The 16,887-nt window shown below is 39.6% G+C and overlaps 1 protein-coding gene across 2 annotated transcripts in view; it reads left to right on the top strand.

Annotated features, from left to right (window-relative positions):
- prkg2 (protein kinase cGMP-dependent 2) overlaps positions 1-16,887 on the top strand; it is a 63,555-nt gene that overhangs the window by 30,711 nt on the left and 15,957 nt on the right. For both annotated transcript variants that reach the window (XM_060906662.1, XM_060906661.1), the window contains 7 exons: positions 339-402; positions 7,483-7,560; positions 9,085-9,179; positions 9,374-9,442; positions 9,525-9,623; positions 13,147-13,291; positions 15,647-15,783. In XM_060906662.1, the coding sequence (XP_060762645.1) occupies positions 339-402; positions 7,483-7,560; positions 9,085-9,179; positions 9,374-9,442; positions 9,525-9,623; positions 13,147-13,291; positions 15,647-15,783 (687 nt within the window). The remainder of the gene's footprint in view (positions 1-338; positions 403-7,482; positions 7,561-9,084; positions 9,180-9,373; positions 9,443-9,524; positions 9,624-13,146; positions 13,292-15,646; positions 15,784-16,887) is intronic.

Raw genomic sequence — 16,887 nt, 5'->3', positions numbered from 1 at the left:
AGAACATGCAAACTCCACACAGAAAAGCTCTCGCCGGCTGCTGGGCTCGAACCCAGGACCTTCTTGCTGTGAGGCGAGAAGGTCCTGAAACCACTACAAGAAACCACTACACCACCGTACTGCCTCTCTTTGACTCTAAATACACAATTTAAATCGAAAACATGACTGTATTTTGGATCTAATTTGAATGTAATTTAAGAACAAACACAACTGTTGCGTATTATCCTTATTATAACTGTTACCACATACCTTTAAAAAGAAAGATCTGTATCCTGTTTTAAATATGTTTAGTTCCTTTTCATTTATTTCTTTTTTTTTTTTTCTTTTTTTAATTCCAGTGTTTCACTTTTGGCCAATCTTCCAGAAGACAAGCTGACTAAGATTGTCGATTGCCTGGAGGTGGTAAGTAAAGATCTTATCTCTATTCTTGATATTCTCCTGAACACAAATAAATCCTTGCACCTCCCATCAATGACCTTTGTGTTGGAGAGTGTAGGCATTACGTCTGTCATCTCCTGGGCCGGTAGATTGTTATCATAATTATTTGACATATTGTTGCCATAATTATTTAACTTGGGCCGCGTTAAGTGTTTCTGATTTGAAGGTTAAGGGTAGAAATGTGGCACAGTCTGTGCTTTGTTAACGATCTGTTGGACAGCTGATCCGGGCTGCTGATAGATTTATTTCAAGTCTCTCTGAGGGGGCCAAAGAGAACCTTTCTAAAAGAGTGTGGGCTTTGTCAGCTTTGTGTCAAATAACCCCATTCATGTTCCCCACCTTCTGAAAATACTTCAAGGACATTCCTCTTGATCACGTGTCTCCGGGTTCGAATGGGAGAATTTTGTTATTTAATCATTCTGATGGACTTGATTATATTCCTTCCCAAAGGGATGGGAAGCAATGTAACTCAATAGTGTTGCAGATGTTTCGTACTGCGAAATGCATCTAATATGGAGCTCTATCATGAAACAGTGAGGAAAGGAATGTGGTGAGAGAGGCTTGGATTGGACAAATGTTTCACCATTCCTGGTATAAAGAGGTCCGGGGCTTTTTTGGATGAAATGACCGTAGAGCCGAGCCAGGAGGACACGTGGATGGATCATGAATAAATTGATAGGAATCACACTCTTGAGAGAATGACTCAAACTGGCTTTCTGACTTACAAGAGACTATAACTGGTCTCTAATGTTCACCACAAATATGCAAGCAATATTAATCACGATCGGCGCTGACGTATAGCTTGGAAGCTGTCCAGGTTCACTTCAGAGATATGCACCTCTGACTGAGAGAGACCAACATGTATTAGGTAATGCTGATGTAATTTAGTGTGAATGTCGGAGTGTAAACATACATTTATTGTCCTGGAATAATGTTCCTTTTAACAACTCGCTGCCAGGGATGTGATCAGTGTCCACTTCAGACTCATCACACCAGGCAGCTTCCTGACAGGAAATCTATTTGTAGGCAGCATTTTATTTTCAGTCAGTTACGGAAAACGAGATTTAAGTACAATTTTTTTAAAAGGTCTTGAATCACTTATGCAGCTGAGTGTTTAAGCCAGAATGTTCACGTTTAGTAGTTTGTAATATTAACCATTAGATACTTTTATTATTTAAGTGTTTGATGAAAGATGCTTTGTAATTTTAACCATAAAATATGATAGTTTGTAATATTATATTATTGTAATTATTGTATTGCATCAAGGACGGCACAGTGGTGTAGTGGTTAGCGCTGTCGCCTCACAGCAAGAAGGTTCTGGGTTCGAGCCCAGCGGCCGGCAAGGGCCTTTCTGTGTGGAGTTTGCATGTTCTCCCCGTGTCCGCGTGGGTTTCCTCCAGGTGCTCCGGTTTCCCCCGCAGTCCAAAGACATGCAGGCTAGGCTAATTGGTGGCTCTAAATTGACTGTGAGTGTGAATGGTTGTTTGTCTCTATGTGTCAGCCCTGCGATAACTTGGTGACTTGTCCAGGGTGTACCCCGCCTCTCACCCATAGTCAGCTGGGATAGGCTCCAGCTTTCCTGTGACCCTGTAGAACAGGATAAGTGGCTACAGATAATGGATGGATGTATTGTATTGTAATTATTATTATATAGTTTGTAATATTAACCATTAGGTACTTTTATGATTTAAATGTTTGATGAAAGATGCTTTAATACTGGCATAAAGCTTTAATACTATCAATTCATTCATTTTATGATCTGAAATTTGATTAAGGTATGAATGAGTGTGTGTGTGTGTGTAGTTTGTGCCCTATGATGGACTAGCCTCCAGGATGTACAGTTAGGTCCATAAATATTTGGACAGCGACAACATTTTTCTAATTTTGGTTCTGTACATTACCACAATGAATTTTGAACAAAACAATTCAGATGCAGTTGAAGTTCAGACTTTCAGCTTTAATTCAGTGGGTTGAACAAAATGATTGCATAAAAATGTGAGGAACTAAAGCATTTTTTAAACACAATCCCTTCATTTCAGGGGCTCAAAAGTAATTGGACAAATTAAATAATTGTAAATAAAATGTTCATTTCTAATACTTGGTTGAAAACCCTTTGTTGGCAATGACTGCCTGAAGTCTTGAACTCATGGACATCACCAGACGCTGTGTTTCCTCCTTTTTAATGCTCTGCCAGGCCTTTACTGCAGCGGTTTTCAGTTGCTGTTTGTTTGTGGGCCTTTCTGTCTGAAGTTTAGTCTTTAACAAGTGAAATGCTGCTCAATTGGGTTGAGATCAGGTGACTGACTTGGCCATTCAAGAATATTCCACTTCTTTGCTTTAATAAACTCCTGGGTTGCTTTGGCTTTATGTTTTGGGTCATTATCCATCTGTATTATGAAACGCCGACCAATCAGTTTGGCTGGATTTGAGCACACAGCATGTCTCTGAATACCTCAGAATTCATCCGGCTGCTTCTGTCCTGTGTCACATCATCAATAAACACGAGTGACCCAGTGCCACTGGCAGCCATGCATGCCCAAGCCATCACACTGCCTCCACCGTGTTTTACAGATGATGTGGTATGCTTTGGATCATGAGCTGTACCACGCCTTCACCATACTTTTTTCTGTCCATCATTCTGGTAGAGGTTGATCTTGGTTTCATTCTTCCAGAACTGTGCTGGCTTTTTTAGATGTTTTTTAGCAAAGTCCAATCTAGCCTTTTTATTCTTGAGGCTTATGAGTGGCTTGCACTGTGCAGTGAACCCTCTGTATTTACTTTCATGCAGTCTTCTCTTTATGGTAGGTTTGGATATTGATACGCCTACCTCCTGGAGAGTGTTGTTCACTTGGTTGGCTGTTGTGAAGGGGTTTCTCTTCACCATGGAAATTATTCTGCAATCATCCACCACTGTTGTCTTCTGTAGGCATCCAGGTCTTTTTGCATTGATGAGTTCACCAGTTCTTTCTTTCTTTCTTTCTTTCTTTCTTTCTTTCTTTCTTTCTTTCTTTCTTTCTTTCTTTCTTTCTTTCTTTCTTTCTTTCTTTCTTTCTTTCTTTCTTTCTTTCTTTCTTTCTTTCTTTCTTTCTTTCTTTCTTTCTTTCTTTCTTTCTTTCTTTCTTTCTTTCTTTCTTTCTTTCTTTCTTTCTTTCTTTCTTTCTTTCTTTCTTTCTTTCTTTCTCAGGATGTACCAAACTGTAGATTTTGCCACTCCTAATATTGTAGCAATTTCTTGGATGGGTTTTTTCTGTTTTCGCAGCTTAAGGATGGCTTGTTTCACCTGCATGGAGAGCTCCTTTGACCGCATGTTTTCTTCACAGCAAAATCTTCCAAATGCAAGCACCACACCTCAAATCAACTCCAGGCCTTTTATCTGTTTAATTGAGAATGCCGTAACGAAGGAATTGCCCACACCTGCCCATGAAATAGCCTTTAAGTCAATTGTCCAATTACTTTTGGTCCCTTTAAAAACAGGGTGGCACATGTTAAGGAGCTGAAACTCCTAAACCCTTCATCCAATTTTAATGTGGATACCCTCAAATGAAAGCTGAAAGTCTGGACTTTATGTCCATGTCTATTATATAACTATAACTTGAATATGTTTCAGTAAACAGGTAAAAAAACAAAATTTGTATCAGTGTCCAAATATATATGGACCTAACTGTATTCCCACCTCATGCCCAGCATTCCTTGGACAGGATTCACCACGATGGTGACCAGCATAAAGCTGTTTCTGAAGATAAATAAATGAGATACTAGCAACCTCCAAATACAAACCACTTACTAACAACAGCAGCTAAATATTGTCAGCAATTTAATCCCTTTACAGATAAGCTATTTATGCAGAATCATATAAAGTGAAACACAGAGATCCCTGTCTGGAAGCTGTCTCCTTTATCTCCAGGAAAGTCTTCGAAGTGGGAAAAGTCTGAGCCACAAACTGATGATAGAAGATAGCTGTGACTGATCAAATCGAATGTTCTTTCTGGTGAAACAAAGGGATTTGAACATGTCTGACTTGAAGAACTCACATCTGTCTGTCTGGTTCCTTTTATCTGTATGATAAGAATAGTCATTTTCTCTATTCCAAGGATTGTCAATAAGATAGTGATGGATGGTAAAATTGGTTAAGCTGAGTTATAATTGTTAATATCGTTTCGATTATCTCTATTACAGGTCATTTTGGGTCATGTCTCTAACTAATCACAGTCTGAACTCATGTTTCAACTAATCACATAATTAGTTATCTGCAGTGTTATCTACAGTGGTAATTCATAAGAATATCCCTCTGTTTAAAGGGGCAATGTGTAAGAATTTTAGTTTAAAACATTCAAAAAAACAAACTAAAATTATCAACAGTAGGTGAAGAGATAACAGTTTTGATGTTATGTCAAAGATGTCTACGAGGGTAAGTCAAAAAGTTCTAAGACAGATGTTATAATTTCTAAAGGTGTGAAAGACAACCCCCAGAATTCTACAAAGAAGGAATTCTCCGAGGGCGGCACGGTGGTGTAGTGGTTAGCACTGTCGCCTTACAGCAAGAAGGTCCTGGGTTCGAGCCCAGTGGCCAGTGAGGGCCTTTCTGTGTGGAGTTTGCATGTTCTCCCCGTGTCCGCGTGGGTTTCCTCCAGGTGCTCCGGTTTCCCCCGCAGTCCAAAGACATGCAGGTTAGGCTGTAGATTGTGAGTCTGAATGGTTGTTTGTCTCTGTGTCAGCCTGGCGACTTGTCCAGGGTGTACCCCGCCTCTTGGCCATAGTCAGCTGGGATAGGCTCCAGCTTTCCTGCGACCCTATAGAACAGGATAAGTGGCTACAGATACTGGATGGAATTCTCTGATGGAAACACCGCTTGCAGAAGTGTTTAGACTTAAATGGAGTATATGTAGAGAAATAGCTTTGTTGTTTTCATAAATAAAGATTTTTTTTTTCAATTTGTCTTAGAACTTTTTGACTTACCCTTGTATGTATCTTCTGAAGTTAGCATGCTAACCAGCTAGGCTCGAGACAGGATGGACCATTCATCATGTAATACCACTTTGTACATCAAGAGGCGATAGTGAGTCATTGTGGATCCAGTCTTCCCTCAGTCCACCACGAGAGGAGAATAAGAATGCCCATGATGTCGCTGTACGCAGAAATCACTGCCAGCTACATATACATTAGTCTCTCAGCTATCTTTTAACAGACCGCTGAAAACGAAGGATGTTTTTGTAACAGCATGTTGTATTTTTGGAGAAGGGAAAAAAGAAAAAAAGGGACTCTATGAGGAGAAACTGAATCGCAATGCCAAGTAACAGTATTTGTACAATCAAAGCACAAAACAACAACCAAAGTCTGGATTACAGACCATCCGTCTGTAATCACATACCCAGACATTGTAAACTATCTTGTTTTTGGACTGAATGCATATACCTTCCATAAGTTTAAAAGTTACAAATCCCTAGGCGCTCATGAACAGTTTTGCAGTGGTTGGGTACAAGATCTGCTAATGCCAGTCACAAGCTGGTAAACTGCGAGAGCACAGTGTCATACTGGCAAAGGGAAGGTGACAGACACTCCTCTTTTTGGCCCAATTATTAAATCAAACAAAATACAAAACTTTTAAAAAACACTCAGCTAGTGTTGTTTTACTCGAGACCGGTCTTGGTCTCAAGACCACTTTTTGAAGGTCTTGGTCTCGTCTCAGAATCGACTGCATTTTTACTCGGCCTTGTCTCAGTTTCAGACATAGAGGACTTGGGATTTTATTTCAAGACCAGTCAAGACCACAGCTGTGGGGATTTCACTACATTGTCTGATTTATTTGTTCACATCGTTACTGTGATTGGATGTAAAATTTCTTGCTTCAAATGTGACCAATAACATGACTCATTGCTAATTTGAAATTTTTCTTCCTGTTAACAGCCGTCATCCTTCCCCCTTCACACACACTGGTCTGGTCCTGGTCTTGACTCGGCCTCAACCCTTCAAAGTCTTGGTCTTGTCTTGTTCTTGATACGCTTTGGTCTTGGTCATGACTTGGTCTTGGTTTTGATGATCTTGACTACAGCACTACACTCAGCTATATGATTATGTGACTATATGATGATATGATTCAGTCATAGGCCATGGGTTTGATCAGTTGCATTATTAATACAAAAAGTTACATACCTATCATGTCGTGAGTTGTAGCATTCTCATGAATTGCTGTGGCTGTTTTCTTGCTAAAACCTGAGCTAAGCAAATTATAACATACGCTATTGACTGACGGCACAAGTCAAGGTAATAAGATAGCGGTGTTATCTTGACCAGCTCTCAGAGATTCAGCAGTTTGACTGAATTTTGCATATTCTTGCCCTGCTGTTAGTTAGTAGTTGGCTTTTTTAATAATTTATTACCGTAAAGTTAAATTGGATGAACCCAGTAGTGGATCAGCTAAAAAATAGCTTTACGTTATATTCAGTGAGTGATAATTCGATGAGAGTGGTGGTGCATTTGGGGCTAATGGAGAGGAGGGACTATGCATTTCCTTATTTCTTATGATTGGGTGGACACCCCAACTTTCTGGTGATATACTGCCCTGCATTTGTTTGGAACATGGAGTATGAATTGATGGCCAATTCTTACACATTGCCTCTTTAAAGGGACGGTTTCAGGGTTGTCTCTGAAAAACAGGAATTTAGCTCTGAAAATAAAGAAATTACTGGATTACTCAGTTTGAATAAATTGTATGTTTCAACTGCTGATTGTCAAAGTATATACAGTACTTTGCTTACTAATGACAAGTGATATTAAGAGAAAAATTGTATAATGAATGCCAGCCAACAGCCATGAACCTCATTTCACTCTGCACATGCTGAGATGTCAACCATAGGTGCATTTGATTATATCCACACAATTTTAGCTTACGTATTTTTATTCTACATAATTTCATTGTGTACCTCTGAGTGAAAGATTGCAGCCTTCCTGTATACTCCTTTGAGAATATCTCTACAGGAACACAACAAGACTGACTCAACAGGAAATCAATAGCTAAATAAGATCTCCTTTGTACTTCCTCATTAGGAGTATTATGACAAAGGCGACTATGTCATCCGGGAGGGAGAGGAAGGGAACACGTTCTATATCATTGCCAATGGAAAGGTAAAAGCATCACTGCACACATAATGGATTTAATTCAAGATTCTGCATTATCAGATGTTAGCAGTTTGTGCATAATCTCCACCTTGCTAGAACTAGTTTTAACCTGTATTTTAGGAAAAATCTTTAGCCAATCCCAATGTTTTAGTCCGTCTCCTTAAATATTAAACTACACTACCGTTCAAAAGTTTGGGGTCACTTTGAAATGTCCTTATTTTTGAAAGAAAAGCACTGTTCTTTTCAATGAAGATCACTTTAAACTAATCAGAAATCCACTCTATACATTGCTAATGTGGTAAATGACTATTCTAGCTGCAAATGTCTGGTTTTTGGTGCAATATCTCCATAGGTGTATAGAGGCCCATTTCCAGCAACTCTCACTCCAGTGTTCTAATGGTACAATGTGTTTGCTCATTGCCTCAGAAGGCTAATGGATGATTAGAAAACCCTTGTACAATCATGTTAGCACAGCTGAAAACAGTTTTGCTCTTTAGAGAAGCTATAAAACTGACCTTCCTTTGAGCAGATTGAGTTTCTGGAGCATCACATTTGTGGGGTCGATTAAATGCTCAAAATGGCCAGAAAAATCTCTTGACTATATTTTCTATTCGTTTTACAACTTATGGTGGTAAATAAAAGTGTGACTTTTCATGGAAAACACAAAATTGTCTGGGTGACCCCAAACTTTTGAATGGTAGTGTATCTCGCTGAAATCTGGATTTTTACCCAAAAAGGACCCCTAAGATGGTTTTCTCTATGGTCACTTTCCCTCAACACCACTACATTGGGGCTGTAGAGGAAATGTGTGTCCATTTCTGTGGGAGGTAGAGCATGTTGAGATAAATCAGTAACCTGACACTACAGGGGTTAAGAGACAGAGGTCTCCTTTGGGAAGTAACAGGAACTGTTTATCATGAGCTACCCGGTCATGGATCCCCCAGCGGGCCCCCACCATAGCTGCAACACCGACTGCAATGGCGAGGACAGATGTTTTTTTCTGAGTGTTTTAAGTGCCGGAAATGATGCTTCTCGTCAGGCTGTCGCCACCCTGTCCAAGACGTCGTGTTGGGAATAAGCCCATTAGTGTTAGCCACCAAAAAGCTGCCTATTAGGTCAAGAGGGTCAGCTGTGGATCACTTTACAAGAGGAATTGTCTGTCTAATCATGGATTGAGAGGAAAGACCCGGAAGTTCAGAACAGTGACTTTGGAGTAAATTTGATATACAATCACAGGCATTGGTTAATAACTGCATGATCACTGTTTTTTGTGTTGTGACAATGTTTTGAGCAGTTGGATTCAAAATGAAAGAACGCTTATGATCTCCAGCTATGATCTCTAGCTTTCTAGACGGTTTTCAGCCCACGCATGGATGTGGCCATATAATGGTGGAACAGTTTTCAACTGCAAATCATTAATTAGTATTAATGGATCACGATTAATCACTTATGTTTTATGAATTACCGTAAATTATGGACTAAACAATATGTTCTCCATATGTCATACTGTATTTATGTGATCCTGCTCAGATTAAAGTGACCCAAAGCACTAAGGATCACAAGGAGCCCCAGGTCATCAATACTTTACAGAAAGGTGATTACTTTGGAGAAAAGGCACTCATCAGGTAACACTTTTTTCTTCATAATCTTATGCCGCACATAAGATACTTTCAGGTACTCGCTGATAATAGCAGTTTACATTCATGATTAATGATTAATTAAGGTGATTCTTCCTTCCAGTGAAGCCAGAATGAGATTTCAAACAGCCCTTGGGTTGTGTTAGAATTACAGACATGACGTAATTTGCTCTATTTTGCAGTGATGACGTCAGGTCAGCTAATATCATAGCAGATGAGGATGGTGTTGAATGCCTCGTCATTGACAGGGAGTAAGAACACACAGCCTTTTTACCTCTTATTAACGTGTAGGTTGAATTTGTTCACTAATACCTTTTATTATTCTCTTCCCAGAACATTCACGCAAACTGTCGGCACTTTTGATGAACTTAAGAAATACCTTCAAGGCTATGTTGACACTTTAGCCCGTGATGACAAGAAGAGAAATGCAAAGTGAGTGGCGCAAGTGTAAGGATGCGTTTTAAAAGTGTATGGCTGTTACAAGATGTAAGAACAAACATGGACAGTGTGTATAGTGTCCCAGCTTCAGACAGCATATATACAGAGAATAATGAGATATGTATACAAGCATTAGGTAGCAAGAGAACAGTCAGTTCTTGAAGTTGATGTGTTGGAAGCAGAAAAAATGGGCAAGTGTAAGGATCTGAGCGACTTTGACAAGGGCCAAATTGTGATGGCTAGATGACTGGGTCGGAGCATCTCCAAAGTGGCACATCTTGTGGGGTGTTCCCGGTATGCAGTGGCTAGTATCGACCAAACGTGGTCCAAGGAAGGACAACCAGTGAACCCGGGGTCATGGGTGTTGAAGGCTCACTGATTCACATGGGGCACAAAAGTTAGGTCATATGGTCCAATGAACAGTTTATAACTTCAACAAAACCGACTTGATGTTAAAACAGTTAAAATGTTATAATCATGCTATCTGTTATCACTCAAATGAGGATGGGTTCCCTTTTAAGTCTGGGTCCTCTTGAGGTTTCTTCCTCATGTCGTCTGAAGGAGTTTTTCCTTGCCACCGCTGCCACAGGCTTGCTGATTGGGGATAGACTAGGGATAAAATTAGCTCATGTTTAAAGTCACAAATTCTGTAAAGCTGCTTTGCGACAATGTCTGTTGTTAAAAGCGCTATAAAAATAAACTTGACTTGACTTGACAATCCCACAGAAGAACTACTGTCACACAAACTGCTGAAAAAGGTAATGCTGGCTAAAACAGAAAGGTGGTAGGTACCCACTGCATACCGGGAACAGTCCACAAGATGTGCCGATTTGGAGATGCTCAGACCCAATCATCTAGCCATCACAATTTGGCCTTTGCCAGTGTTGCTCAGATCCTTATGCTTGCCCATTTTTCCTGCTTCCAGCACATCAACTTCAAGAACTGACTGTTCTCTCCCTAATATATCCCACCCCTTGACAGGTGCCATTATGCCATTACAATGAGATAATAAATGTTATGCTATCCACTTTCACTGGATATGAGCAATCACATGCTCTGATTGGCTACTCCACTGCTAGGATATCAGCTCATATACCATGAGTAGAGAAAAACCAATTTTATAAGATGATTCCAAAAAAGTTGGGACAAAGTACAAATTGTAAATGAAAACGGAATGCAATGATGTGGAAGTTTCAAAATTCCATATTTTATTCAGAATAGAACATAGATGACATATATCAAATGTTTAAACTGAGAAAATGTATCATTTAAAGAGAAAAATTAGGTGATTTTTAAAATTTCATGACAACAACACATCTCAAAGTTGGGACAAGGCCATGTTTACCACTGTGAGACATCCCCTTTTCTCTTTACAACAGTCTGTAAACGTCTGGGGACTGAGGAGACAAGTTGCTCAAGTTTAGGGATAGGAATGTTAACCCATTCTTGTCTAATGTAGGATTCTAGTTGCTCAACTGTCTTAGGTCTTTTTTGTCGTATCTTCCGTTTTATGATGCGCCAAATGTTTTCTATGGGTGAAAGATCTGGACTGCAGGCTGGCCAGTTCAGTACCCGGACCCTTCTTCTACGCAGCCATGATGCTGTAATTGATGCAGTATGTGGTTTGGCATTGTCATGTTGGAAAATGCAAGGTCTTCCCTGAAAGAGACGTCGTCTGGATGGGAGCATATGTTGCTCTAGAACCTGGATATACCTTTCAGCATTGATGGTGTCTTTCCAGATGTGTAAGCTGCCCATGCCACACGCACTAATGCAACCCCATACCATCAGAGATGCAGGCTTCTGAACTGAGCGCTGATAACAACTTGGGTCGTCCTTCTCCTCTTTAGTCCGAATGACACGGCGTCCCTGATTTCCATAAAGAACCTCAAATTTTGATTCGTCTGACCACAGAACAGTTTTCCACTTTGCCACAGTCCATTTTAAATGAGCCTTGGCCCAGAGAAGACGTCTGCGCTTCTGGATCATGTTTAGATATGGCTTCTTCTTTGAACTATAGAGTTTTAGCTGGCAATGGCAGCTGGCAACGGCGGATAGCACAGTGAATTGTGTTCACAGATAATGTTCTCTGGAAATATTCCTGAGCCCATTTTGTGATTTCCAATACAGAAGCATGCCTGTATGTGATGCAGTGCCGTCTAAGGGCCCGAAGATCACGGGCACCCAGTATGGTTTTCCGGCCTTGACCCTTACGCACAGAGATTCTTCCAGATTCTCTGAATCTTTTGATGATATTATGCACTGTAGATGATGATATGTTCAAACTCTGCAATTTTACACTGTCGAATTCCTTTCTGATATTGCTCCACTATTTGTCGGCGCAGAATTAGGGGGATTGGTGATCCTCTTCCCATCTTTACTTCTGAGAGCCGCTGGCACTCCAAGATGCTCTTTTTATCCCCAGTCATGTTAATGACCTATTGCCAATTGACCTAATGAGTTGCAATTTGGTCCTCCAGCTGTTCCTTTTTTGTACCTTTAACTTTTCCAGCCTCTTATTGCCCCTGTCCCAACTTTTTTGAGATCTGTTGCTGTCATGAAATTTCAAATGAGCCAATATTTGGCATGAAATTTCAAAATGTCTCACTTTCGACAGTTGATATGTTGTCTATGTTCTATTGTGAATACAATATCAGTTTTTGTAAATTATTGCATTCCATTTTTATTTACAATTTGTACTTTGTCCCAACTTTTTTGGAATCGGGGTTGTGTGTGTGTATATATATAATATATATATATGTAATATTCCAATATCTCCTGTTCCACACTCCAGCCCAGTCGGTGGCAGTAATGTACCTTTAAATTGGTTTGCCAACCACCAAAAAAATCCTAAAGAAGAAGAACAAAATGGCAGAGCGTGTTGCTGAACCAACCGAGGATGAAATAAAAACTCTCCTCAAAAACAAACCCCCCAAAAAATAAAAAAAGGCAACAAAATATGGAATAAAAGTATTTGATGGTGAGAACGTATTTTTTTTTCCAAAAATTATTATTATAGTATTTTTCACAAATTGCGACTGTCATTTTGCTGGTTTGTTTACATTCTGAGTGGAAATGATTTTGTTGGAAGTTTTGTATAAAGTTTTATTCATCAAATTTGCAAAAAAAAAAATGCTCTGTTTCTCAAAATCCAGTGAATGTGGATAGAATAAAACAGTTATTCCACTCAGTCTCATCGTGCATGGCTTCTAGCCAACTTGGTGCTATGCGCCTTGTTGGCTATCAGCTCATGTACAACTCAATTTCGTGGAATAACTTAAATATTCACTTCACCTGTCAGTGGTCATAATGTTATGGCTGATTGGTGTATATTTGCAGGTATAATTCTAATTGTATTGCTATATGTACATGAATATATAAAACACATTCAAGGTTTGAGTAAGTATTCATGTTCAAAGACAACAATATTTGTTTGGTTGTCTGGGAAAATCTGTTAGACATCTCTGTGGTTGAATTCTGGGAGAAAACATGTTTTTGTGTTGTTTCTTTTATGCAGGAGGTCAGGAAACATTACTCCCAGCTCTCCCTTGTCCATCGATCAGGTGCAGCTCAAAGAGAAAGACTTTACTTCCTCTCTTTCCTTCAGGAACCTGGAGATCATTGCTACTCTCGGAGTAGGGGGCTTTGGTAGGGTTGAACTGGTGAGCAGTTGTGTTTCTTATTCCTACTGACCGTTTGGCACAATTCTATTGGATCTCAATTAACCCTACAGTGGCGCTTGAAAGTTTGTGAACCCTTTAGAATTTTCTATATTTCTGCATAAATATCTCATCTCATCTCATTATCTCTAGCCGCTTTATCCTGTTCTACAGGGTCGCAGGCAAGCTGGAGCCTATCCCAGCTGACTACGGGCGAAAGGCGGGGTACACCCTGGACAAGTCGCCAGGTCATCACAGGGCTGACACATAGACACAGACAACCATTCACACTCACATTCACACCTACGGTCAATTTAGAGTCACCAGTTAACCTAACCTGCATGTCTTTGGACTGTGGAGGAAACCGGAGCACCCGGAGGAAACCCACGCGGACACGGGGAGAACATGCAAACTCCGCACAGAAAGGCCCTCGTCGGCCACGGGGCTCGAACCCGGACCTTCTTGCTGTGAGGCGACAGCGCTAACCACTACACCACCGTGCTGCCTCTTCTGCATAAATATGACCTAAAATATCATCAGATTTTCACACAAGTCCTAAAAGTAGATAAAGAGAACCCAGTTAAACAAATGAGACAAAAATATTATACTTGGTGATTTATTTATTGAGGAAAATGATCCAATATTACATATCTGTGAGTGGCAAAAGTATGTGAGCCTTTGCTTTCAGTATCTGGTGTGAGCCCCTTGTGCAGCAATAACTGCAACTAAACGTTTTCGGTAACTGTTGATCAGTCCTGCACACCGGCTTGGAGGAATTTTAGCCCGTTCCTCCGTACAGAACAGCTTCAACTCTGGGATGTTGGTGGGTTTCCTCACATGAACTGCTCGCTTCAGGTCCTTCCACAACATTTCCATTGGATTAAGGTCAGGACTTTGACTTGGCCATTCCAAAACACTAAAGTTATTCTTCTTTAACCATTCTTTGGTAGAACGACTTGTGTGCTTAGGGTCGTTGTCTTGCTGCATGACCCACCATCTCTTGAGATTCAGTTCATGGACAGATGTCCTGACATTTTCCTTTCGAATTCGCTGGTATAATTCAGAATTCATTGTTCCATCAATGATGGCAAGCCGTCCTGGCCCAGATGCAGCAAAACAGGGCCAAACAATGGTGCTACCACCACCATGCTTCACAGATGGGATAAGATTCTTATGCTGGAATGAAATGTTTTCCTTTCTCCACACATAACGCTTCTCATTTAAACCAAAAAATTCTATTTTGGTTTCATCCATCCACGAAACATTTTTCCAAAAGCCTTCTGGCTTGTCCACGTAATCTTTAGCAAACTGCAGATGAGCAGCAACATTCTTTTTGGAACATGCAGCTTTCTCCTTGCAACCCTGCCATGCACACCATTGTTGTTCAGTGTTCTCCTGATGGTGGACTCATGAACATTGGCTAATGTTAATGTGAGAGAGGCCTTCAGTTGCTTAGAAGTTACCCTGGGGTCCTTTGTGACCTCGCTGACTATTACACACCTTGCTCTTGGAGTGATCTTTGTTGGTCGACCACTCCTGGGGAGGGTAACAATGGTCTTGAATTTCCTCCATTTGTACACAATCTGTCTGTGGATTGGTGGAGTCCAAACTCTTTAGAGATGGTTTTGTAACCTTTTCCAGCTTGATGAACATCAACATCACTTTTTCTGAGGTCCTCAGAAATCTCCTTTGTTCGTGCCATGATACACTGTATTGAAATTAGTATTATTTTTTAAATTTTCTTTAAAATGGTTTGGCAAAATAAGCTTCAGCCTACGCCTTTTCGGTGCCTTTCTGATTTAGCTGCCCTGACTCTACATGTATATGCTTGTTCCTTGTGTAAATGGACCGAAATAAAACTATTATCACTACTACTACTACATACACTTCCACAAACATGTGTTGTGAAGATCAGACTTTGATAGATCCCTGTTCTTTAAATAAAACAGGGTGCCCACTCACACCTGATTGTCATCCCACTGATTGAAAACACCTGACTCTAATTTCACCTTCAAATTATCTGCTAATCCTAGAGGTTCACGTACTTTTGCCACTCACAGATATGTAATATTGGATCATTTTCCTCAATAAATTAATGACCAAGTATAATATTTTTGTCTCATTTGTTTAACTGGGTTCTCTTTATCTACTTTTAGGACTTGTGTGAAAATCTGATGATATTTTAGGTCATATTTATGCAGAAATATAGAAAATTCTAAAGGGTTCACAAACTTTCAAGCACCACTGTAGGTGCGAATGAGTGTGTGAAAACCCAGAGCGTATTTCTGCCTCACACCTAGTGTTCTCGTGTTTATATTTATAATTTTGTATTTGAATGTTGAGTATGTCTTTCATCAGGTTAAAGTGAAGAATGAAAATACGACCTTTGCGCTGAAGTGTATTAAGAAGCGTCACATTGTGGACAACAGACAGGAAGAACACATTCACTCAGAGAGGAGAATCCTGAGTGAGACCTGCTCGCCTTTTATTGTCAAGTATGTTCAAGTAATCTGTACTTACAATGTATTCTGCTTGCCCATTCAGGCTTATTCATATTAAAAAAATGCAGCCTTGAAAATAAGTACACTTAAGAATTACATGTGTTCAGCGCCATATATATATATATATATATATATATATATATATATGTGTGTATGTATATACTGTGTGTGTATGTATATACTGTGTGTGTGTGTGTGTGTGTGTGTGTGTGTGTGTATGTATATATATATATATATATATATATATATATATATATATATGAGAGAGAGAGAAGCATTAGTCAATAATGTATTAATGAATGATAGTGGTTTAAATTAGGCTATGGGTTTGTTTATATTTTGGGAAATAGCACCAATTAAATTTGTCAGAAAACATATTGTGGGAAGATACAGACAAAAGATAAAACATTTTTCCACACATCACTAGATGACATCAGTTATGAACTCTAGTGATGTGTTTGAGGAGGATTGAGTGAATTGAATTCACAGACCATGCTGACAACACTACTTCTGAGTTTCTCTCCTGTTGTTTCCACTCCAGTGTTTCTATGGAGTATAGTGATCGGTGTTATATTTAATAAAAAAAAAAGTCCAGTCTTCCAGTTTAGGCCATGGTCACTTTAGATTTAAATCAGAATAAAGCGAGAAATTTTAATATTTAGAGCATTAAATAATAATAATAATAATAATAATAACAACAACAACAACAAGTGTTGCCAGGCAAAACAAACCTCGCCTGGCAGTCTGGCCTATAATCCGTGACTTTAAGTTTGACATTTCAAGGTCACTCAAGGTCAAGATTCATGGTGCTAAATGAAAGCTCATATGGGACTACCTACATGTTGATAATGGTAATATTTCTCAATCATCGGCTGTCAGGTTATGGTCCTATGAAAATCCATGACCTTGAGTTTGACATTTCGAAATCATTCAAGGTCAAAGGTCATGGCGGCAACTTAAAGCCCATATAGGACTTCTTATATGTTGATAATGGCAAACATCTGTCTATCATTAACCATTTTAAAGTCATGAGCCTCTGAAAACCCGTGACCTTGAGTTTGACCTTTCACGGTCACTCATGGTCAAAGGTCATGGTGC

This window comes from Neoarius graeffei, chromosome 24 (assembly GCF_027579695.1).
Source record: "Neoarius graeffei isolate fNeoGra1 chromosome 24, fNeoGra1.pri, whole genome shotgun sequence".
Lineage (NCBI taxonomy): Eukaryota > Metazoa > Chordata > Actinopteri > Siluriformes > Ariidae > Neoarius > Neoarius graeffei.
Note: the sequence above shows the minus strand (reverse complement) of the source record. Positions and strands in the feature narration are given on the sequence as shown.